This window comes from Oncorhynchus nerka, linkage group LG2 (genome assembly GCF_034236695.1).
Source record: "Oncorhynchus nerka isolate Pitt River linkage group LG2, Oner_Uvic_2.0, whole genome shotgun sequence".
NCBI lineage: Eukaryota > Metazoa > Chordata > Actinopteri > Salmoniformes > Salmonidae > Oncorhynchus > Oncorhynchus nerka.
Window position 1 is genome coordinate 60,352,392 of NC_088397.1, and position 26,614 is coordinate 60,379,005.

Consider the following 26,614-nt stretch of genomic DNA (forward strand, 5'->3'; position numbering starts at 1 on the left):
TTGAGAGCACCTGCAGAGAAGAATGGGAGAAACTTCCCAAATACAGGTGTGCCAAGCTTATAGCGTCATACTCAAGAAGACTCTAGGCTGTAATCGCTGCCAAAGGTGCTTCAACAAAGTACTGAGTAAAGGGTCTGAAAACTTATGCAAGTGATATTTCAGTTATTTAAAAAATAATTATAAACAATTTAAAAACCTCTCTTGTCCCTCTGCAGCAGACATTTGGTGAGCAATATGTTTGGAACATTGAATCACAATAAAATTGCAGTATCAAATCGCAATAAATATAGAATCGTGAGAATTGCCATGCATATCGTATCAGCACCGAAATATCGTATGAGGTCCCTGGCAATTCCGAGCCTTATTAATATGTAGCTTACATTGTGCAAGGACATCTAGTGAAACTTGGGGTGAGCTGGGAATCTTAGAGGCTGGGGAGAGCAAAGTGGAGCTACTTCCCCCTGTCACTCCAGTGTACCCATATTAATGTAATGTCCCTGCAGCAAACACACACATCCTCCTCTTCCACCCACTTCATAAGAGAACATAGGCGACAATAGCGTGACCATCCCTGAAAATATATACAGTACTCGAACAGAGATGTTAACACACACACACACACACACACACACACACACACACACGGGACATGTTAAGTGTGTGTTTAGTACCATACAAAGTGTTAGAGGAAAGAGTGATAGGAGTATTGCACGCTGACAGTAGGTGAAGTGACAGGGCTCTCTGCCCACGCTCCACTCCTGACTGGCATGCGCTCTGACACGATGTCTGCCTGTGCCAACCTGAGATGGTGTAGCAAAGTAATAAGAGGTCACAGCAGAGACTACTTCCCATCAGACACCAATTATGTTCAGCTCCAGTGAAGAAAACATAGTGGAACAGAGCTTCAGCACCAAATATGTGTAGCACTACTGCTGCCAGCTAACTGAAACATCTGTGCAGCACTACTGCTGCCAGCTAACTGAAACATCTGTATAGCGCTACTGCTGCCAGCTACCTGAAACATCTGTGTAGCGCTACTGCTGCCAGCTACCTGAAACATCTGTGTAGCGCTACTGCTGCCAGCTACCTGAAACATCTGTGTAGCGCTACTGCTGCCAGCTAACTGAAACATCTGTGTAGCGCTACTGCTGCCAGCTACCTGAAACATCCGTGTTGCGCTACTGCTGCCAGCTACCTGAAACATATGTGTAGCGCTACTGCTGCCAGCTAACTGAAACATCTGTGTTGCGCTACTGCTGCCAGCTAACTGAAACATCTGTGTAGCGCTACTGCTGCCAGCTAACTGAAACATCTGTGTAGCGCTACTGCTGCCAGCTAGAGGAACATACTGACACTGAGGACAATCTGGACATGCAGTAAAGCTATTTAAATGGTTTTCTACTATAAAAGTAAAACATTAGTCTTCTAACCCCTGTAAGCAGTCAGTTAACCATCCTCACAGATGCCTACTTAAGATCCATTAGCGCTGAAATGAGATGACCACTGGGAACTGTAGAGCAGGGATCGGCAACAGGCGGACATAACATTTAAACTCACTACCTACTAACCCTAGCCCTAACGTTAAGCCTTATCCTAACCCTAACCTTTATTCTAAACCTAACTTGAACTGTAACCTTAGCAAAGAGTTGTTTATCTACAGAGAGTTTGTTGATAATATGACCATTTGTAGAGTATCTACAGAGGGAAAATCCAAATAAAGTATGACCTATTTTAGTTTTTGTGGGAAAAATGCTCAAATCACCAGGCATTCATCTAAAAATGAGTTTAATTTAGGAAAACTGTTCCCAAGTATTCCCAAGAATTGTGTCTCAATGTAACCTAGGTATGACATTTTTCTTATTTTCAAATACAATCTCTTTTTGTGCTTAGTTGTGGTCAATCTGCAGTGTAAAAATTATTATAATTAAGTTCCGGGCCCCCAACCATCCGTTCTGAGGAAAATCGTCCCGTGGCTGAATCTAGTTTCCTACCCCTGCTGTAGAGGGTGCAACATGGAGTACAGTAGTAGACCCAATCTGAGGTGGAACATCTGCACCACCTAATGGCTAACAACAGCCATTACATAAAATACAAAAAGTATTCATCAACATGGTAGGCCTATATACTACAGTATCTATAAATGCATCTGCCTTTTGTCCCCCCAAGAAAGAGAATCTTTAAGAGATCAATATCATGATAGCCTGATCTCCTACTCCAACATGTCTATAGCAACTACGTTCATTAGGTGGCGACAGACTTTAATATGAGAATCCACCTTTTACAAATATTTAAAAATGTCCCATGCATACATAACAAATCATTTCTGGGTAACAATTAAGTACCGTACTGTAATAGCGTTCCATTAAGATGGTCAAAAAGAAACAAATGGCTTTTTAACAAAAAAACTATTTCTCAAGCAAGAATTGTTGGGACTGTCGGGGAGTGGGGGCTTAATGGGAGGGATATGTAACCTGAAAACTAGCTGGTATTAGCAGAGGTTCAGGAGCTCTTTTTTTATTGGTTGATTAACTTATACAACCGGATGATGTTAACAACCTAGCCAAACCTCCACCATGGCTAAACCTGTTGAGTACAAGGTGCTGTATAAATTGTATTTTCAACCAGCAACTAACAATCAGAAAATAACTCTGATCTAATTTTTTCACTCTTTTACAGTGATAGTTTCATCAGCTGTTGTATTATATCATACAACACTCTAGATCACCTTAATTCCACACAAAGAGATGCATACAAAGCTCTCCCCCTGAAAAAATAAATAAACTCCATTTAGCAAATGAAAAAAAACTCTTGAACGTGCCGTCCTTGGCCAGCTCTCCAGCTATCTCTCTCAGAATGACCTTCTTGATCCAAATCAGTCAGGTTTCAAGACTAGTCATTCAACTGAGACTGCTCTTCTCTGTATCACGGAGGCACTCCGCACTGCTAAAGCTAACTCTCTCTCCTCTGCTCTCATCCTTCTAGACCTATCGGCTGCCTTCGATACTGTGAACCATCAGATCCTCCTCTCCACCCTCTCCGAGTTGGGCATCTCCGGCGCGGCCCACGCTTGGATTGCGTCCTACCTGACAGGTCGCTCCTACCAGGTGGCGTGGCGAGAATCTGTCTCCTCACCACGCGCTCTCACCACTGGTGTCCCCCAGGGCTCTGTTCTAGGCCCTCTCCTATTCTCGCTATACACCAAGTCACTTGGCTCTGTCATAACCTCACATGGTCTCTCCTATCATTGCTATGCAGACGACACACAATTAATCTTCTCCTTTCCCCCTCTGATGACCAGGTGGCGAATCGCATCTCTGCATGTCTGGCAGACATATCAGTGTGGATGACGGATCACCACCTCAAGCTGAACCTCGGCAAGACGGAGCTGCTCTTCCTCCCGGGGAAGGACTGCCCGTTCCATGATCTCGCCATCACGGTTGACAACTCCATCGTGTCCTCCTCCCAGAGCGCTAAGAACCTTGGCGTGATCCTGGACAACACCCTGTCGTTCTCAACTAACATCAAGGCGGTGGCCCGTTCCTGTAGGTTCATGCTCTACAACATCCGCAGAGTACGACCCTGCCTCACACAGGAAGCGGCGCAGGTCCTAATCCAGGCACTTGTCATCTCCCGTCTGGATTACTGCAACTCGCTGTTGGCTGGGCTCCCTGCCTGTGCCATTAAACCCCTACAACTCATCCAGAACGCCGCAGCCCGTCTGGTGTTCAACCTTCCCAAGTTCTCTCACGTCACCCCGCTCCTCCGCTCTCTCCACTGGCTTCCAGTTGAAGCTCGCATCCGCTACAAGACCATGGTGCTTGCCTACGGAGCTGTGAGGGGAACGGCACCTCAGTACCTCCAGGCTCTGATCAGGCCCTACACCCAAACAAGGGCACTGCGTTCATCCACCTCTGGCCTGCTCGCCTCCCTACCACTGAGGAAGTACAGTTCCCGCTCAGCCCAGTCAAAACTGTTCGCTGCTCTGGCCCCCCAATGGTGGAACAAACTCCCTCACGACGCCAGGACAGCGGAGTCAATCACCACCTTCCGGAGACACCTGAAACCCCACCTCTTTAAGGAATACCTAGGATAGGATAAAGTAATCCTTCTCACCCCCCCCCTTAAAAGACTTAGATGCACTATTGTAAAGTGGCTGTTCCACTGGATGTCATAAGGTGAAAGCACCAATTTGTAAGTCGCTCTGGATAAGAGCGTCTGCTAAATGTAAATGCAAATGCGACCATTACTCTATCCTCCTGATACCTGCTTTCAAGTAAAAACTCAAACAGGAAGTAGCAGTGACACACACAATATAAAAGTGGATACTAAGATACAGGACTGCTTTGCTAGCACAGACTGGAATATATTCCAGGATTCATCTGATGGCATTTTTTAAAATATATATATATATATTTTTACATTTCACCTTTATTTAACCAGGTAGGCTAGTTGAGAACAAGTTCTCATTTGCAACTGCGACCTGGCCAAGATAAAGCATAGCAGTTCGACACATACAACAACATAGAGTTACACATAGAATAAACAAAACATACAGTCAATAATACAGTAGAAAAAAAAGAAAGAGAAATGTCTATATACAATGAGTGCAAATAAGATAAGGGAGTTAAGGCAACAAATAGGCCATGGAGGCGATGTAATTACAATATAGCAATTAAACACTGGAATGATAGATGTGCAGAAGATGAATGTACAAGTAGAGATACTGGGGTGCAAAAGAGCAAGATAAATAAATAAATAAATACAGTATGGGGATGAAGTAGATGGATGGGCTGTTTACAGATGGGCCATGTACAGGTGCAGTGATCTGTGAGATGCTCTGACAGCTGGTGCTTAAAGCTAGTGACGGAGATATGAGTCTCTAGCTTCAGTGATTTTTGAAATTCGTTCCAGTCATTGGCAGCAGAGAACTGGAAGGAAAGGTGGCCAAAAGAGGAATTGGCTTTGGGGGTGACCAGTGAGATATACCTGCTGGAGCGCGTGCTACGAGTGGGTGCTGCTATGGTGACCAGTGAGCTGAGATAAGGCGGGGCTTTACCTAGCAGAGCGCCAAGTCTGGAACCAAAAGGCTCCTGAACAACTTCTACCCCTAAGCCATACGACTGCTGTACAGTTAATCAAGTGGCTACCTGGACTATTTGCATGAATATCCTTTTTTTCACTGAATCTCTTGCACTGGCTCTAAGCACACTCACTGGACTCTACCCACACATACTACCCTGACACTCCAACACACGCACACACACTTTCACACTCTTCACATATGCTGCTGGCCGACTCACTTTTACCCCTACCTACATGTACATGTTCAACCAGGTCACCAGTGATACAAGTCAGTATTCAACTTCCATCCACGTCTGAGGATGTCGGGAGATGATGTAGAAACTTGCCACTAGGGGCAACAGTGAGTGGTTTTGCTAGGGTGTTGTGGATGAGGATGGCAGATGGGAGTAGGCATCTGATTCCAAAGGTTGCAAGTTTGAATCCAGCAATAGAAAGTTGTTTTTTAGATTTGTGTTCTAAGCCTATCCCCCCCAAAAATGGACATTTGCAACAACTTTGAAATTTCAAGTTTGGGAAACATGGATGAATGTCTAATTCAGATGTGAGATTGTGAGAGCTAGATGACATGTTACCTCAATATCCTCAACTACCTTGACTTGGTACTGGTACTTCTTGTATATAGCCTTGTTATTGTGACTTATTTTATTTTTTATTTTGTAAATATTTATTTTTTAACTTTGTATTGTTGGGAAAGGGTTCATAAGTAAGCATTTCACGGTAAAGTCGACACCTATTGAATTAAGCACGTGACCAACAACATTTAATTTAATTTGAAAACACAGGCAAAACTGAACTTTGGCTGCACTGGGCCTTTAACAATCAATGTCATCATATCAACCAAGCAAACCTGAAATGGATGAAAAATACAGTTGAAAAAGAGGACAATTTAGTAGCCCTAATTCCCACCACCCTTAAGAAATTCAGACAACCTGTGAGAAGTAACATCTTAGTATGATATTATATCCTTATTGTGAGACTGGGGGAAATGCACATTTTGAGGCAATCTAGAACTTTTTAAATGAAACACTTGAGACCTGTGACACCCACACTGAAAATACTTTGTTTCTTTTTACAGACTGCTTTGTGTTGTTCTGGCATCCAGTCTGTACTTTCCAACACAGTGCATATGTAAATTAAGAGTCAGCACTGAGGGATACCAAGCTATTCTAGGACATGTAAGCCAATAGCCACTTTAATTCCTTTGAGTGCTATACTGACCACACGTACGTGTGTGTGTGTGTGTGTGTGTATTTAAATGGCTGCACCCTTACTAATCTCACATTAGACAATAGAAGTGCTCTTTTCTGTAATGTTGAAAACGTGTTCGACCTTTTACATATTCGTTTGACCTCTTTTGCAGGGTATACCTAAACATGGTCCATCTATGTAAGTATGATCAGGTTGCTATTTAACTAACGCTGTAAACATGGGCTAAGTAGCACGTTGGGGTACGCTTATTAGCTACCCGGAAATGTCTGTACCTTTACTGTTGACGAGCCATGAGTATGGTGTATAGCAAGCTAATAGTTTTACCAATGATGTTTCTGATAAGTAATGTTTATTTCATGGAATACACAACAGATAGACAACAGATGGCAACACAATAGCTAGACATTGAGTGTTATTTGTATTATGGGATGGCCACTTGCTAATGAGTTATTGTCCAGACATGAAATAATGTTGGGTGTGTGGTGTTCCCATTTATTGCAGATATTTTTAAAAGAGAGCTCCACCATGTTAAATAATCGTTGCCGTGGGTGGCGATCCAGATTCAAGTATTTTGCAGATAGCATAGTGTTATTGGAGTGGCTGTGGTGTGTAAGCGGTAAAACAGTGTGAATCCCTAATTGCTTACTCTTTGACATAAAAAACTTCCTACTTCAAAGGGTGTTCTTTTTTTCAGCCAATTTAATTGCATATTAATTTCACCATTTAACGAAACAATACTATGCTGATTTTGTTGTATTATCCTTCAGCATCCTTCCTACTGAAGACGTACCATGGAGGACACATTGTCATCAGATTGGCAATGGCTGGCCACAAACAGTCTAACAGACCTTTCTACCGCATTGTGGCAGCTTACAACAAGCGAGCACGAGACAGTAAATACATAGAACAGCTGGGCTCTTATGACCCCCTGCCAAACATCTACAATGAGAAACTGGTCAGCATCAACTCTGACAGGATCAAGTACTGGATGGGCTGTGGTGCACATCCCACGAAGCCTGTGGCCAAACTTCTAGGTGTGTTCCCTCTACCCTCACCATGACAACACACACTTTACAAGTTTATTGAAATGACCAGTGTAAGGCCTACTTCATGGAAAAGACACTAAATCACAGGTTCATAAACTAACTATACTGAACAAAAATATAAACAACAATTTTTACGATTTTACTGAATTAGAGTTTATGTAAGGAAATCAGTCAATTGAAATACATTTGTTAGGCCCAAATCCATGGATTTTACATGACTGGGAAACATGAGGTAATGGCGGCGGATGAATGGCACGATATTTGGCCTCAGGATCTCGTCATGGTATCTCTGTGCATTCAAATTGCCATGGATAAAATGCCATTTTGTTTGTTGTCCATAGCTTATGCCTGCCCATACCATAACCCCACCGCCACCATGGTGCACTCTGTTCACAACAACAAACCACTCACCCACATGACGCCATACACATGCTCTGGGGTTGTGAGGCTGGTTAGATGTACTGCCAAATTCTCTAAAACAACGTTGGAGGCGGCTTATGGCAGATAAATGAACATTCAATTCTCTGGCAACAGCTCTGGTGGACATTCCTGCAGTCAGAATGCCAATTGCACGCTCCCTCAACTTGAGACATCTGTGGTATTGTGTTGTGTGACAAAACTGCACATTTTAGAGTGACCTTTTCTTGTCCCCAGCACAAGGGGCACCTGTGTAATGATGATGATGCTGTTAAGCTAAATTTAAGAGAAAGAAGCTTTTTGTGCATATGCAACATTTCTGGGAACTTTGATTTTAGCTCATGATACATGGGACCAACACCAACACTTTTCAGTGTAGTATACTTTTAAATGTAATCAATACCAATTAAGTCTCAATGCTACCTGGGAATCTATGTGGTCTAAGACACTGTCAACCCTCTCATGTCTTCCTGTAGGACTGGCTGGGTTCTTCCCCCTGCATCCCATGACGGTGACAGAAACAGAGCGTCACAGGGCCCTGGCAGAACTAGCAGTGGAAGCAGCTCCAGAGGATGGAGTTAAGCAGCAGAAACTAGCATAGCTGGATCATGGGGGACTGTCAAGCATAGCAGGGTGTGGTTACTGTACACGAAGGACAGCTAGAAATGACATTCTCCTCCCAAAAGGTTAACTGTTTCCAGTGAAAGCCTTTGAACTATGAATATTCATAAGCAGTGCTTAACAGAACAACTTATGAAGGCTTCATATAGCATACATAAAGTCATCCTAAGCACCACATAAAGTCTTCAGATATAATTTAAGTGTATGTCATACTCTATAAATGATGTATAAAGGATGTCATAACCAGGCACACTGTAGGGTGAATTGCCAAATGTCACATATCTCATTGTGTATGTTTATGCACCATTTATAGAGCATGACATAAAGAGGATTTGTGAAGCATTTATGTTGTGCATATGAAACATTTATGTATGCTATATAAGTTGTACTGTATTTAAAATGTGACCCTGTTGGATGGTGGACGCAATATTTAAGTCCATCAAACAGAGGAGAGTAATGACATACAGTGCCTTAAAGTATTCATACCCCTGGACTTACTCAACATTTTGTGTTAGTCTGAATAAAAAATGGATTAAATAGATGTTTTCCTCACCTATCTACACACAATACTAGAGGTCGACCGATTAGTCGGAATGGCCGAATAAATAGGGCCGATTTTAAGTTTTCATAACAATCGGAAATCGGTATTTTTGGACACCGATTTGGCCAATTTTTTAAAATGATAAATGTATTTATTTTTTAACACCTTTATTTAACTAGGCAAGTCAGTTAAGAACACGTTCTTATTTTCAATGACGGCCTAGGAACGGTGGGTTAACTGCCTTATTCAGGGGCAGAACGACAGATTTTTACCTTATCAGCTCGGGGATTCAATCTTGCAACCTTACAGTTAACTAGTCCAACTCTCTAACCACCTGCCTCTCATTGCACTCCACGAGGAGCCTGCCTGTTACGCGAATGCAGTAAGAAGCCAAGGTAAGTTGCTAGCTAGCATTAAACTTATCTTATAAAAAAACAATCAATCAATCATAATCACTAATTAACTACACATGGTTGATGATATTACTAGTTTATCTAGCGTGTCCTGCGTTGCATATAATCGCTGCGGTGCGCATTCGCGAAAAAGGACTATCGTTGCTCCAACATGTACCTAACCATAAACACCAATGCCTTTCTTAAAATCAATACATAGAAGTATATATTTTTAAACCTGCATATTTAGCTAAAAGAAATCCAGGTTAGCAGGCAATATTAACCGGATTAAATTGTCACTTCTCTTGCGTTCATTGCACGCAGAGTCAGGCAATATGCTATAATAATAAACAGTTTCTGGATTCGACCATATTAATGACCAAAGGCTCATATTTCTGTGTGTTATTATGTTATAATTAAGTCTATGATTTGATATTTGATAGAGCAGTCTGAGTGGTGGTAGGCAGCAGCAGGCTCTTAAGCATTCATTCAAACAGCACTTTCGTGCGTTTTGCCAGCAGCTCTTCGCTGTGCTTCAAGCATTGAGCTGTTTATGACTTCAAGCCTATCAACTCCCGAGATTAGGCTGGTGTGACCGATGTGAAATGGCAAGCTAGTTAGCAGGGTGCCCACTAAGCGTTTCAAACGTCACTCGCTCTGAGACTTGCTCTGCATGGGTAACGCTGCTTCGAGGGTGGCTGTTGTCGATGTGTTCCTCTGGCAATATTAAAGAGCCTATAAGAACAACCAATAGTCAAAGGTATATGGAATACAAATGGTATAGAGAGAAATAGTCATATAAATACTATATTAACGACAACCTAAACCTCTTAACCTGGAATATTGAAGTCTCATGTTAAAAGGAACCACCAACTTTCATATGTTCTCATGTTCTGAGCAAGGAACTTAAACGTTAGCTTTTTCTACATGGCACATATTGCACTTTTACTTTCTTCTCCAACACTTTGTTTTTGCATTATTTAAACCAAATTGAACATGTTTCATTATTTATTTGAGGCTAAATGGATTTTTATTGATGTATTATATTAAGTTAAAATAAGTGTTCATTCAGTATTGTTGTAATTGTCATTATTACAAATAAAACAATTTTTTTAATCGGCATCGGCTTTTTTTTGGTCCTCCAATAATTGGTATCGGTATTGGCGTTGAAAAATCATAATCGGTCGACCTCTACACAATACCCCATAATGACAAAGTGGGAACCTGTTGTTTTTAGATTTTTTTTACTACAAATTACACTGAACAAAAATATAAATTCAACATGCAACTATTTAATATTTTGTGTGTGTGTGTGAGGGAGAGAGAGCGTGTGTGTCATGTCATCATCACCTAGCCATCACCAGATAATTATGCAGATTATCGACACAGGTAACTGCAAAAATAATAGAAACACTTGAGTAAATGAGGGGTTTACAAAGTGTATTGAAAGCAGAGGCTTCCACACGGGTGTGGTTCCTCAGTTAATTAAGCAATTACCATTAAACAATTAACATCCCATCATGCGTTAGGGTAATGTATAAAATTCGGGGCCGGGCCTTATTTTGGCCATTATTTTGGCTAACATGACTATGCCCACATAGGATGACAATGGTCACTGAATGGTTTGATGAGCAGGAAAACAATGTAAACCCTATGCCATGGCCGTCTGGTGACGATTTTCCACCACCATCAACAAAAACACCAAATGATGGAATTGCTAAGATCTGAATGGTGTTGCATCCCTCCAATAGAGTTCCAGACACTTAATGTTGGTATTTCCTTTATTTTGGCATTTACCTGTCACGCACTTCGTCAGGGAAATGACCGGACCAAGGTGCAGCGTGGTGGGCGTACATTTATTTTATTATGAATGTCGCCAACAAAAACAACAAAAACTAACGTGAAGCTTACTAGGGCTATACAGGCAACTAACAAAGTCAACTACCCACCACTAAAGTGGCAAAACAGGCTGCCTAAGTATGATTCCCAATCAGAGACAACGATAGACAGCTGTCCTTGATTGAGAACCATACCCGGGCCACAACATAATATGCCCACCCCACATCACACCCTGACCTAACCAAATAGAGAAATAAAACGTCTCTCTAAGGTCAGGGCGTGACATTACCTGTATCTGTCCATGTCTCATGGACTCATGTCACAGGTCACAAGCGCAATGTGGTGTAGCAGCCTGTCAGGCAGAACAGCTCAACAGTATTGTTACTTTGCCTCTGACCACAAACCTGAAATAATGATGAGTGGAGTCGGAAGTTCCATGTAGATGCTGACCCAATTGCAGCCCTAATTACAGAATTGTACACTGATGAGGATACAAGAGCTAGCTGGGTTACCCTTCAACAGATCAGGTATTGTTTCTGTGAGAAACAAACACCAGTAGATACATACTGTACCGTACACCAGACTAAGCCCTTTATTGTTTATATATACACACTGAACTGTAAACCCCTGACTAAGCCCTTTACTGTTTATATATACACACTGAACTGTAAACCCCTGACTAAGCCCTTTATTGTTTATATATACACACTGAACTGTAAACACCTGACTAAGCCCTTTATTGTTTATATATACACACTGAACTGTAAACCCCTGACTAAGCCCTTTATTGTTTATATATACACACTGAACTGTAAAACCCTGACTAAGCCCTTTATTGTTTATATATACACACTGAACTGTAAACCCCTGACTAAGCCCTTTATTGTTTATATATACACACTGAACTGTAAACCCCTGACTGAGCCCTTTATTGTGTATGCACACTGCCTAGAACGAATCAAACGTATCAAGGATGACTAGAGAAAAATGACAATAGACTGCAGAGGATAAAAGGATGAAGTCACCACTCAGAGGGACTATGTTGGCTGTTTGAATATGGTGAAAAGCACCATAGAGCTCCTTGTAACCTAACCTGACTCCCTCTTACCTGCCCCATCACAATGCTGTACATCAGTCAGCCCGCCACGGAAGAGTGAGTGAGCTTTACAGCACAGGCAACAATGGGCCCAGCAGTCTGCCAATGTCAATGACACACAACACTGCCTGGAGACAACAGTAGCCACCCTGTCTGTTATTAACCGCACCCACCTGCCTGTGAACCCTGACAACAGACAGCAACCGTCCCTTACCTTAGTCAAAACAACAGCAGTATTCCTAGACTCCAGACAAGCCATATATATGTTAATGTCAAAATAATGGAAACACTTGAGTATATAAGGGATACAAAGTATATTGAACGCAGGTCCTTCCACGCAGGTGTGGTTCCTGAGTTATTTAAGCAAGTAACATCCCATCATGCTTAGGGTCATGTATAAAAATGCTGGGCAGGCTATTATTTTGGCTACCATGGCTATGCCCCCATCGGATGGCAATGCCCCCATCCACAGGGCACGAATGGTGACTGAATGATTTGATGAGCATGAAAACGATGTAAGCCATATGCCATCTCAGTCACCAGATCTCAACAGAATGGCACCGGAGGGGATGGCAGACGTGTTTACGTGCTCCTAACCATCTGTACTTTTAGTTTGCTTTTTCGCATTGTTTGGAACTTATTTGTTCATCTTATTTTGTACATAATGTTGCTGCTACATTCTCTTATGACCGAAAATAACTTCTGGACAGTGATTTCTCACCTCGAACTGGAAGATTTTTTCTTTAACGAGTCCGATGAGAAGGATATACTGCTTTCTTGGGAACGGGTCATAAATATGCTGGGAATTCGTAGGCAAGTGAGTATACCCCCCACTGTCATCCGTTCTATTGGCCAACGTGCAATCATTGGAAAATAAAAAAGGATGATCTACGATCAAGATTATCCTACCAACGGGACATTAAAAACTGTAACGTTAATATCATATGTTTCACCAAGTCGTGGCTGGCTGAATGACGACACGGATAATATAGAGCTGGCGGGATTTTCCATGCACCGGCAGGACAGAGAAGCTACATCTAGTAAGACAAGGGGCGGGGGTGTGTGTCCATTTGTCAATAACATCTGGTGTGCAATGTCAAATATTAAAGTTTTGAGGTATTGCTCGCCTGAGGTAGAGTACCTTATGATGAGCTGTAGACCACACTATCTACCAAGAGAGTTCTCATCTATATAATTCGTAGCTGTCTATTTACCACCACAAACCGATGCTGGAACTAAGACCGCACTCAACCAGCTGTGTAAGACCATAAGCAATCAAGAAAATGCTCATCCAGAAGCAGCACTCCTAGTGGCCGGGGACGTTAATGCAGGCAAACCTCATTTCTACCAGCATGTGCAAACAAAGGAAAAAAAAATATAGACCACCTTTACTCCACACACAGAAACACATACAAAGCTCTCCCTCACCCTCATTCTATACTCCTGATTCCTGCTTACAAGCAAAAACTAAAGCAGGAAGGACCGGTGACTTCCGGAAGTGGTCAGATGACGTGGACGCTACAGGACTGTTTTGCTAGCACAGACTGGAATATGTTCCAGGGTTCTTCCGATGGCATTGAGGAGTATACCACATCAGTCATTGGCTTTATCAATAAGTGCATCGAAGACGTCCTCCTCACAATGACCATACGTACATATCCCAACCAGAAGCCATGGATTACAGGTCAACATCCACACCGAGCTAAATGCTAGAGCCGCCTCATTCAAGGAGCGGGACACTAATCCGGACCATTATAAGAACCATCAAACAGGCAAAGCGTCAATACAGGATTAAGATTGAATTCCACTACACCGGCTCTGACACACGTTGGATATGGCAGGGCTTGAAAACTATTACAGAGCAGCCCCCTATCTACATTGACAGGACAGTAGTGGAGAGGGTGGAGAGTTTTAAGTTCCTCGGCGTACACATCACGGACAAACTGAATTGGTCCACCCACACAGACAGCATCGTGAAGAAGGCGAAGCAGCGCCTCTTCAATCTCAGGAGGCTGAAGAAATTCGGCTTGTCACCAAAAACACTCAAACTTTTACAGATGCACAATCGAGAGCATCCTGTCGGGCTGTATCACCGCCTGGTACAGCAGCTGCTCCGCCCATAACCGGAAGGCTCTCCAGAGGGTAGTGAGATCTGCACAACGCATCACCGGGTGCAAACTACCTGCCCTTCAGGACACCTACACCACCCTATGTCACAGGAAGGCCAAAAAGATCATCAAGGACAACAACCACCCGAGCCACTGCCTGTTCACCCCGCTATCATCCAGAAGGCGAGGTCAGTACAGGTGCATCAAAGCGGGGACAGAAAGACTGAAAAACAGCTTCTATATCTCAAGGCCATCAGACTGTTAAACAGCCATCACTAACATTGAGTGGCTGCTGCCAACAAACTGACTCAACTCCAGCCACTTCAATAATGGTAAAATTGATGTAATCAATTCATCACTAGCAACTTTATATAATGTTTACATGCCCTACATTACTCATCTTATATTTATATACTTGTATGCTATACCATCTACTGCATCTTGCCATCTTGATGTAATGTATCACTAGCCACTTTAAACAATGCCGCTTTATATGTTTTCATATCCTACATTACTCATCTCATATGTATATACTGTACTCTATACCATCTACTGCATCTTTCCTATACCGTTCGGCCATCACTCATTTATATATTTTTATGTACATATTCATATTCATTCCTTTACACTTGTGTGTATAAGGTAGTTGTTGTGAAATTGTTAGGTTATATTACTTGTTAGATATTACTGCATGGTCGGAACTAGAAGCACAAGCATTTCGCTACACTTGCATTAATATCTACTAACCATGTGTATGGGACAAAAATTTGATTTGATTTGAACGGGAAACCCAGACACGAGTTGCCCAGTGATGCAAGCCTACCAGACAAGCTAGATGCCTTTTATGCTCGCTTTGAGGCAAGCAACACTGAAGCATGCATGAGAGCACCAGCTGTTCTGGATGACTGTGTGATAATGCTCTCAGTAGCCGATGTGAGCAAGACCTTTAAACAGATGGATTACCAGGTCGTGTATTCAAAGCATGCGCTGCCCAACTGGCAAGTGTCTTCACTGACATTTTCAACCTCTCCCTGATCAAGTCTGTAATACCTACATGTTACAAGCAGACCACCATAGTCCCTGTGCCCAAGGAAGCAAAGGTAACCTGCCTAAATGATTACCGCCCCGTAGCACTCATGCCAGTAGCCATGAAGTGCTTTGAAAAGCTAGTCATGGCTCACATCAACAGCATCCTCCCAGATACCCTAGACCCACTGCAATTCACAAACTGCGCCAACAGATGCACAGATGACGCAATCTCAATCGCATTCCACACTGCCCTTTCCCACCTGGACAAAGGGAAAACGTATATGAGAATGCTGTTCATTGACTACAGCTCAGCGTTCAACACCATAGTGCCCACAAAGCTCAGGACCCTGGGACTAAACACCTTCCTCTGCATTTGGATCCTGGACTTCGTGACGGCTGCCCCCAGGTGGTAAGGGTAGGCAACAACGCGTCTACCACGCTGATCCTCAACACTGGGGCCCCTCAGTGGTGTGTGCTTAGTCCCCTCCTGTACTCCTTGTTCACCCATGACTGCGTGGCCAAACACGACTCCAACACCATTATTAAGTTTGCTGACGACACAACGGTGGTAGGCCTTATCACGACAACGATGAGACAGCCTATAGGGAGTAGGTCGGAGACCTGGGAATGTGGTGCCAGGACAACAACCTCTGCCTCAATGTGAGCAAGACAAAGGAGCTGATCGTGGACTAAAGGAAAAGGAGGACCCAAGCACGTCCACATGCTCATCAACACGGCTGTAGTGGAGCAGGTCGAGAGTTTCAAGTTCCTTGGTGTCAACATCAGCAACAAACTATCATGATCCAAACTAGAGGTCGACCGATTAATCGGAATTAATTATAGGGCCGATTTCAAGTTTTCATAACAATCGGTAATCGGATTCCGATCATGGCCGATTACATTGCACTCCACGAGGAGACTGCGTGGCAAACTGACTACCTGTTATGCGAGTGCAGCAAGGAGCCAAGGTAAGGTGCTAGCTAGCATTTAACGTATCTTATCAAAAACAATAAATCTTAACATAATCACTAGTTAACTACACATGGTTGATGATATTACTCGTTTATCTAGCTTGTCCTGCGTTGCATATAATCGATGCGGTGCCTGTTAATTTATCATTGAATCACAGCCTACTTCGCCAAACAGGTGATTTAACAAGCGCATTCGCGAAAAAAGCACTGTCGTTGCACCAATGTGTACCTAACCATAAAAATCAACACCTTTCTTAAAATCAATACACAAGTATTTATTTTTAAATCTGCATATTTAGGTAATATTGCCTGCTAACATTAATTTATTTTAACTAGAGAAATTGTGTCACTTCTCTTGCGTTCTGTGCAACAGCGTCAGGGTATATGCAGCAGTTTGGGCAGCCTGGCTCGTCGCGAACTGTGTGAAGACTATATCTTCCTAACAAAAACAGCCAACTTCGCCAAACTGGGGAGGATTCAACAAAAGCGCATTTGCGAAAAAAGCACAACCATAAACATCAATGCCTTTCTTAAAATCAATACACAGAAGTATATATTTTTAAACCTGCGTATTTAGTTAAAAGAAATCCAGGTTAGCAGGCAATATTAAACTAGGGAAATTGTGTCACTTCTCTTTCGTTCATTGCATGCAGAGTCAGGGTATATGCAACAGTTTGGGCCGCCTGGTTCGTTGTGAACTAATTTGCCAGAATTTTACGTAATTATGACATAACATTGAAGGTTGTGCAATGTAACAGGAATATTTAGACTTATGGATGCCAACCGTTAGATAAAATACGGAACGGTTCCGTATTTCACTGAAAGAATAAACGTTGTGTTTTCGAAATTATAGTTTCTGGATTTGACCATATTAATGACCTAAGGCTCGTATTTCTGTGTGTTATTATGTTATAATTAAGTCTATGATTTGGTATTTGATAGAGCAGTCTGACTGAGCGATGGTAGGCAGCAGCAGGCTGCGTATTCATTCAAACAGCACTTTCCAAGCTGGTGTAACCGATGTGAAATGGCTAGACAGTTAGCGGGCTGCGCGCTAATAGCGTTTCAATCGGCGACGTCACTTGCTCTGAGACCGTGAATTAGTTGTTCCCCTTGCTCAGCAAGGGCCGTGGCTTTTGTGGAGCGATGGGTAACGATGCTTCGAGGGTGGCTGTTGTCGATGTGTTCCTGGTTTGAGCCCAGGTAGGTGCGAGGAGAGGGACGGAAGCTATACAGTTACACTGGCAATACTAAAGTGCCTATAAGAACATCCAATAGTCAAAGGTATATGAAATAAATACAAATGGTATAGAGAACTACAACCTAAAACTTCTCACCATGGAATATTGAAGACTTATGTTAAAAGGAACCACCAGCTTTCTTATATTCTGAGCAAGGAACTTAAACGTAGCTTTTTCTACGTGGCACATATTGCACTTTTACTTTCTTCTCCAACACTTTGTTTTTGCATTATTTAAACCAAATTGAACATGTTTCATTATTTATTTGAGGCTAAATTGATTTTATTGATGTATTATATTAAGTTAAAATAAAAAAGTGTTCATTCAGTATTGTTGTAATTTTCATGATGACCAATAAATAATAATAGATATTTTTTTTATCGGCCTATTAATCGGTATCGGCTTTTTTTGGTCCTCCAATAAATCGGTATCGTCGTTGAAAAAATCATAATTGGTCGACCTCTAGTCCAAACACACCAAGACATTTGTGAAGAGGGCACGACAACACCTTTTCCCCCTCAGGAGACAAAAGATTTGGGTCCACAGATCCTCAAAAAGTTCTACAGCTGCACCATCGAGAGCATCCTGACAGGTTGCATCACCGCCTGGTCTACAGAGGGTAGTGTGTACGGCCCAGTACATCACTGGGGCCAAGCTTCCTGCCATCCGGGACCTATATAATAGGCGGTGTCAGAGGAAAGCCCCAAAAATTGTCAAAGACACCAGTCACCCAAGTCATAGACTGTTTTCTTTGCCTACGCACGGCAAGCGGTACCGGGGCGCCAAGTCTAGGACCAAAATGCTCATTAACAGCTTCTATCCCCAAGCCATAAGACTGCTGAGCAATTAATCAAATGGCCACCTGACTTTTTACATTGACAACCCCCCCCCCCAGTATATTGTACACTGCTGCTACACTGTTTATTATCTATGCATACTCACTTCACCCCTACCTACATGTACAAATGATCTCGACCACCTGTACCCCCGCACATTGACTCCATACCGGTACCCCCTGTATATAGCCTCTTTATTGTTATTTTATTGTGTTACTTTTTATTATTTTTTTACTTTAGTTTATTTGGTAAATATTTTCTTAACTCTTTGTTGAACTGCACTGTTGGTTAAGGGCTTGTAAGTAAGCATTTCACAGTAATACATATACATTGTATTTGGCACATGTGACTAATAAAGTTTGATTTGATTTGAACCCAATTGAACACTTATGAGAGATTCTGGAGCGGCGCCTGCGACAGCGTTTTCCACCACCATCAACAAAACACCAAATGTGGGAAAACGGTGTCGCATCCCTCCAATAGAGTTCCATACACTTGCAAAATCTATGCCAAGGTGCAGGGAAACCGTTCTGGCTCCTGATGGCCCAATTAAGACACTTTGTGTTGCGGTTTCTTTTATTTTGGCAGTTCCTTGTGTAATAATATATATGCCATTTAATAGATGCTTTTATCCAAAATGACTTACATGTTTATGTGTGGGTGGTCCTGGGAATAGAACCCACAAACCAGGCGTTGCAAGTGCCATGCTCTACCAACTGAATCTAAACAGATCCCTGCCCATCGTCAAAACAACAGCTGCTAGACCTGTCTTCAGACAAAACAGCCATCCATGCACTGGGTCAAAACAACAGCAGGTAGGCTACCCCTGCTCTGCAGACCTTGTCTTCTCATTAGTGGAAATGCAGTGATGAAGAGGCCTACTCTCCTCATTGTTTGAGGATGTTGACCACACTTGTCAGATGGCTTCGTTCTGCACACATTATTATACCTGACAGTGCTGAGACTCAAGATGCAATGCATTCAATATTCATCAACCATGCTTCTCAGGACCATATCGCCTACTCTTGTGACGGTCAAGGTTAGTGTTAGAGTAACGTAGCAAGCGTAAAATAAACGCCTGAAACTAGATCCCCTACATACTGGTCATGACGAGAAGGAAAACAACTGTCGGGTGAGGTTCTCTTCTGTAATGTTCAACCAATCCAGTAAATGTGGAGGAGAAGTTCATATGGAGTTTCGTCCAAAATGAGAAGTCACATCCCAGGCGCTCTTTCCATTTCCTCTGAAAACCGGAACATCCAGTTGTTGGAGACTCTGCGGAGTCTAGGATTGGAGCAAGTGTGACTGAGTAAGACACGTATGTAATGGTTGTAGGTTATAACATGGTAAAGGTATCTTCTCAGAACAGTGTAATGTGACTACCATTTGTCTAACAGAGAGAGTGGTGAAGAGGAGCGAGAGAGAGAGGGATGATCTCAGCAGAGTCTGATCAAGGGGGAATGCGTTGAGTGAGATTTAACGAGCCAGGTAAATCCTTATGGAACAGTATGTCCTTCCCATTTTGTTGGGCAAATATGCTAGCGACCTAGATGATTAGATGATAAAATGAGAGCCAGTACCATGGAGTAAGAGCATTCTGTCCAGAGGACAGTCTAACACTGCACTGAGGACAGTAGCAAACAGCAACACATCACTAATGCAACATTAGTTAACCTATACTTAAATGTTAATGCCCGAGAAGGCTGTGTTTGGAGGATATATTGGCACGGGTGTTGTTAGGCCCGAGACACCGGCTTTGAGGGCATTGTCACTTTTATACAACGGGTTACCAACATATTCAAATAATAATTGACATATTTTCTTTAAAATTGCTATTTTGATGAATTTATTCATACTATCTTTTCACATGATATAGTCCCGACACAAATCTAGGGATGCTACCCAAGCCAACTGGTCAGTCGTTCGTTCGGTTGCCAGAAACGCAACCCAGTCATCCGTTTCTACATGGCTGGCAACGTTCTTATCCCTTGCTTGCTAGATTGCCAACTACAGCTAACTTACAGTCACGTCAAAAGGTGCAGCCAGAATAACAGCAAAGTAGCCACATTTGCATTTGTTTAAGCTGTTTTCTAGTGACATTTATTTGGATACATCCATAACAATGAGCTAATTAGGCACGATTTCACCAGGCATAGAAAATGTGCTCTCTCGTCAGGACACTGTTGTTCAGAGGAGCTAGCCAACAACACAGCTAACACAATAACTTTAAACTGAAGCTGGGAAGACTGCAAACTAGCTGCATTTGGTTTTGTTTGACCTTTTTTAAATTGACATTTCATTGTATATATCCATACAAATGATGCCAGCTGATTCATAACTTCGACTGGCTGAGAAACGCTGCCTCCCTTTTTCAGTGACCAGTTATAACGTAAGCAGTGCCGTAGTACACTGAGACAAGGTAGGCTACACAATTCCATTCTGCCTGAGCCTCAGGTGTTCCACTGAACCTTTCTCACACCCCATGCCTGTCCCCATCTCTGTTCATACACCCTGCTACACTCTGTTGCGTGCTAATACACCCTGCTACCTGTTCAGCCCAAAACCAGTCTGAACTGCCCAATCACAGCCACTATTTAGGTTTCAGCTACCCAGCCCCAGTCTGAGTCTCCCAGGTCTCTCCAGGTGTGCCCTGGTCCTTACCTGTACTTCATGCCAGTCTGGTGGGACACACACTCCTCCAGGACCAGGCCATTCATCTTAAGGAAGTCCTCCATATTCTTGACCTGAGCAGCATGCCTCTGCTCCCTGAGGCGCCTCAGCTCCCCTGGGTCGGTGGGCCGAGGTAGGTTCAGGCCCTGGTCCGAGTGGTAGTGGCTGATGTCGCTCCGCATGCTCTCGCTGCACGACATGGACAGCATCTTGCCACTGCCGCCGCTGCTGCTCTTCCGTATCCCACTGCCCTGCCCGGCGGGTTTGGGGATCTGTAGGTTTTCGGAATGAGTGTACATGGATTGACGCCTCACTGCCGCCCCAGGGGGCTGACCTCCTGTTATCCCTCCCGTAAACATCCCCCTACTCCTGCTGTCGCCGCAGCAACCCACCGCTCAGTGAAAAATGAAAAGTGGGGCCGGGACGGAGCTAGGAGCCACCAGGACACGGCCACCTCCTTAAATAGCACCTGACTTCTCCCATAAGAAAGAGCTCTCCTGCTCTGCTTGGGGCAGCAGTACCACACAGCCATGCATGGTGTAATCAGAGTCACGGCACCGCCCCCCATGACAGGCACACAATGGCAGGGTAAAACTGATCGGGTGCATTCAGGTGACCACCTTGTGGTTAACTAAGGAGCAGGACCAGAGGACACATGCGAGAGACATATCTGCATAAGAGACAGCAGGACGAGGAGGAGACATTGACATGCACCAGGGGCCAGGTCCGACATGAATTGATAAGTCAAGCAACATATTTCACATCAATTTAAATAAATGCAGAACAATAAGAAACATTAAACCATTGGCCCATAGTCTACAGTCCATGCAAGTAAAGCATCTCACGTAAAGCGTTTCAAATTACAATTTTAAAATTACATCCTCGCTCTGGTCAAACACTAAACAAGAAGCTTTCAAAGGGCAACTGTGTAATATTTCTAATGTCAATTTTGGACAAATTAGCCATTTCAGCCTGGGAGTTTTGTCAACCTGTCATCACTGCCTTTGCAGTGAACTAACACACTACAGCACCTGAGACACAGGAAATGTTGCCCTGTAGGTCTACAAAGGAAGTCCGAAAGCAAACGGTTTGTGATCCCATAAAAGTCTATTGACTGACACATACAAAAAAATATATAGCTTTTTTTCTCTCCCCAATTTCATGGTATCCAATTGGTAGTTACAGTCTTGTCCCATCACTGCAACTCCCGTACGAACTCCCGTACGAACTCGGGAGAGGCAAAGGTCAAGAGCTATGCATCCTCTGAAACACAACCCAGCCAAGCTGCACTGCTTCTTGACACAATGCCTGCTTAACCCAGAAGCACCAATGTGTTGGAGGAAACACCGTACACCTGGCGACCATGTCAGCGTACAGTGCCCACCATAGGAGTCGCTAGTGCATGATGGGACAAGAACATCCCTGCCCGCCATACCCTCCCCTAACTCGGACAGCGATTGGCCAATTGTGCGCCGCCCCATGGGTCTCCTGGTCGCAGTCGGCTGCGACAGAGCCTGGACTCGAACCAGGATCTCTAGTGGCACAACTAGCACTGCGATGCAGTGCCTTAGACCACTGTGCCACTCAGGAGGCCCTGATGCAGACACTTGAACAGCACTCTGCTTCTCTCCCAGTCTGCTGAAGGACAGCTGCTGTATTAACCCTGACACAAAGCACAGCCTTCATCTAAATGTCCTGCTCAGCTTTGAAATCTAGCTTCAACTGAGAAAGGCCTAGATTAAATAATCACAAAACCATCTTAAAACCACTCCTAACAGTCATATAGCCTTCACTGCTTCACAACATCTCTATCACCCCAAAACAGCCATGTGGTTGATTCTATGATCAGGGATGAATAGTCGTGAAATCTGTCCACGTTTGCCATCAAGGGCGTAGGTGTCTTCCAGTTCCCCAGCTTTCCCTGTCCTCCCAGTCCAGTGGACTCCACCACCCGTAGAGACCGAGAGGCTCCAGACCAGGCAGCATGCATCCGCTCCAGGCTATACAAACACACACTCATCCAGCCACCACCCCTCACACACAGTGTACTCAAAACACACGCAAGCAGTGGTCGTTGGTCTTTGCTTAAACTCACCCGATTTCTAGGCGGTCGGCTCATGAAAGGGTCGTAGGTGCCAGCCTGCTCTTATAAACACACTGCTTGTATCAATGCAGCAGGTCCACCCAAACTGGAAGTGTCTTACTAGGAAGTGTCTAAACCAATTAGTGGATGAGAAAGTGCCCTCCCACCTCATTCACCCCCACACACACACACACACACACACACACACACACACTGTTAGATCTCATGGAGGAAATCCATTTTTCATTTAGTGCCCCGGCTTGTTTCTGCGAACCGCAGCAAATAATATCAGGTAGAAGATCAGCCATTATTTGCAGAAGCTTTTGTGCTAAAAGCCTCAGATTGTTGTTCCACGGGAAGGAATACTAAGAGGCCATCAGAACATAATGAGGCCTGAGTGTGTGTACGGTTTACACAAACACAAAAGTACAGTCGACACCACAGGATTCTACTGCCTATATTACTGAAAACCTCAGCTACAGTACATTGGATCTATTCTGGCTCTATTCTTCTGCATCTGTCTCTGAAGGACCTGGTGTATTCAGGTCAAAGTACTGTAGCCCTTAAACACACCAGCTGCAGAGGGTCAGCCATGAGGAGAGGTCTGGATGTCTAGCAGTCATCATACCTCTGGTAGACTAGGCTACATGTCAGGCTATAACTGATCTGTAACAGAATATTGTGCCATCTACTGTCTCCAAGCAAGTGTTTGGGCAAACACAGGAAAAAAAGTTATTCACAAATGCCCACCCAAAACACCCAGTCAGAAATCTTTTACAATACATATCGAAAAGATACCTGGGTAAGATCAGGATCACAACACAGTACTACACACACATTTGATGTATGAGAGAGTAAAACAATGAAACTTGAGCAAACCCAGAAGTACGTGCTGATGGAGTATCAAACTCAAAGTTAAAGAGACGATATTTGCAATCCGTATTTTTCTGGATCAATACCAGAGTGACAGAGTACATGAGAGGTCTGGGGTCGACAGACAGGACAATCCTAATTCCCCTGGACATAGTGAAAGGGTTACGGAGGTTCAGAGATGGGAATACTAAAAGCCTCTTGCTGTATAAAAATGTAAATATTAAACGGCCATATCTTGTGACTTCTTGACCGCAATACTACCAGACTACATCATCATCACAGACTGAGATATCTAATGTCCAGACATAACGAAGCATGAACGGCAACATACACCCAATGCTGTTCTCAAAGTGTTATTGTGCTGAGGTGATGGCTTGTCTTACTTGACCAGTGTAACAAAGCAGCAACTATGTGGTCCAACAGTATGTGTCTCAGTCAGTAGTGCATGGCGCTTATAACGACAAGGCTCATGGGTTTGAGTCCCGCTGGTGCCAACCATACGTAAAATGCATTCATGCATGACTGTAAATCGATTTGGATAAAAGTGTCCGCAAAATGCCATATACAATTTATTAGGTACACCTGACCCGGTACTAGATGGGTGTACCTAATAAACTGACTGAGTGTATTAGATTATTAACCGTGTGGTATTTCCCAGGCCTCCCATAAAACATACATGAAACCACAAAAACTATGTGGTATTCTAACTGGGTTAAAAACGTGATATAACTGAATGCGTGCTGAAGACACCCTACTGGGCAAACATTATAGCATACTCAAATATGCATCAAAAGTTCTCTCAGATTACATAAGGTCAACACACAAAAACATCCATGCACATTTAGTGTCCCATCACACTTTAGCCAGTCTGTGTGAGACAGAGAGAGCGTGTGAAGATCGATCCCCTCTTGAGTCAAGGCAGCAGCGGGACACTTATAAAAGGCCAGAAATGTGCAAAAGGGAAGCTTTGGAGATCAAAATCTGAGAGAGCTCATTACCCTGGCCTGCATCCACAGTATCCGGGGTATTATAACCAGATCAGCCCATAAAACATGATCCCCCTCTGAAACAGCAGGACATACAACCCTGATAGCTCACTACTGGAGTACAGTACAGACTACAAGAAACCAAAGTATTAGGTCACTTTTAGATGCAAAACGTTGATACCTATTTGAAAGTCTTGGGCTGAGTGGAATGTAGACTACAAATATAGCCACTGAAAAACATTGCGAACAGCACAATGTGGTGTCCAGCAAAGATAAAATCAGGCTACTAGCTGGGCGAACAGTGACTAGTTAAGGATGATACAGATTGACATAGAGAAGTATAGGAAAGCAGTCAGTGCCAGGTTCCACAGTAGTCAGAGAGAAAGAGAGAAAGAGCGAGATACCTGTAGAACTGCAGCTGTCGTTTAGGGCTCCCATAGCGTGCGCTGAGGTCAGCGGAAGAGAGGAAGAGAGAATACAGCTTAGATGAACATGTAGCAGAAAGGAGGGGACCGTAAACCACGAGAGAGTAAAGGGAACAACATAGTAAAAGACATGCTGCATGCGAGAACAAAGCCTCATTTCACAGGGAATAGGCAAGCTCAGTGTATCAAGCAACGAACTGGACCCCAAATACCATTCACTGTGAATCTGTCATGCATGCAAACCATACAGAGACCTCTGAGGAAACCCATAGAGCACAGCTGCCTTGGAAAAATACTATAGAGTGCAGAACGCATATCAAGCAATTTTATATTAAATGAAGGGAAGGGCAAAGACAGATTGCAGAGATTTCTGAAGCATCAAAATTCTCTCCCTTGCGATCGGTGTTATAATTAAGCAAGGCCTGAGGGGGTGTGGTATATGGCCAATATACCATGGCTAAGAGTTGTTCATAGGAACAACGCAAAGCATACACCACAAACTCCCAGGTGCATTATTGCTTTTATAAACCGGTTACCAACAAATTAAAACAATGAGTGACATATTTTCATAAACAGTTTTAATTTTGATAAGTAAATTCATACGATTTTATCCTTCCACCAGTGGAAATAGTCTGGGGAAAATATGGTTGCTATGCAATCAAATAATGGTTGCTATGCAGTAGAGCTGGGACGATAAACCTAAAATTATGGACACTGACTATACCGATCAATTATCGCAGGCCTTGTTTCGATATCGTTCATTACGATAAGTAATGCAAACTGGCGAGAAGGCAAAATATACAACTAATCGAACGAAAGACTGGGTCGCTTCTATGGCAACCAAAATATGAGAAAGTATGAATTCGCTTATGAAAATATCAATACCGGTAAATGTGTGCTTTCATTTTCATTGGCAACAGTAGTGCAAGCGGGATAAACGCTTATACCAACAAAAAAAACAAAAAAAATTGTTAGAAACTTGTCGTTCTATTTATCATTATCGCATCAATTCAGGCCATTTATTACAATGGATTTAAATGTGCAATCTAATCCAGTGATTGTCATGCATTTTGGGTGTAACCATTTCTTATTGTTGTTATATTTTACAGTTAAAATAGGGCTCCATTTTCAGAAGTTTTTGTTCAATAG

At 43.1% G+C, this 26,614-nt stretch overlaps 2 protein-coding genes across 6 annotated transcripts in view; one reads left to right on the forward strand and one right to left on the reverse strand.

Moving 5' to 3' along the window:
• LOC115139056 (voltage-gated potassium channel subunit beta-2-like) overlaps positions 1-26,614 on the reverse strand; it is a 158,237-nt gene that overhangs the window by 81,252 nt on the left and 50,371 nt on the right. For 4 of the 5 annotated variants that reach the window (XM_029676254.2, XM_029676249.2, XM_029676239.2 and 1 more), the window contains one exon: positions 25,445-25,486. The exons of the other annotated variant lie outside the window; for it this stretch is intronic. In XM_029676254.2, the coding sequence (XP_029532114.1) occupies positions 25,445-25,486 (42 nt within the window). The remainder of the gene's footprint in view (positions 1-25,444; positions 25,487-26,614) is intronic. 5 annotated transcript variants of the gene reach the window in all.
• On the forward strand, positions 6,324-8,912 carry LOC115139133 (small ribosomal subunit protein bS16m-like). The gene is made up of 3 exons (XM_029676265.2): positions 6,324-6,468; positions 7,059-7,325; positions 8,231-8,912. Exons 1-3 carry the CDS (start codon positions 6,456-6,458, stop codon positions 8,353-8,355), a joined length of 405 nt encoding a protein of 134 aa, XP_029532125.1. The 5' UTR covers positions 6,324-6,455; the 3' UTR covers positions 8,356-8,912.

Coding starts and splice junctions, on each gene's coding strand:
- LOC115139133 (XM_029676265.2), top strand. Junction 7,326..8,230: donor GCCTGTGGCCAAACTTCTAG/GTGTGTTCCCTC, acceptor GTCTTCCTGTAG/GACTGGCTGGGTTCTTCCCC.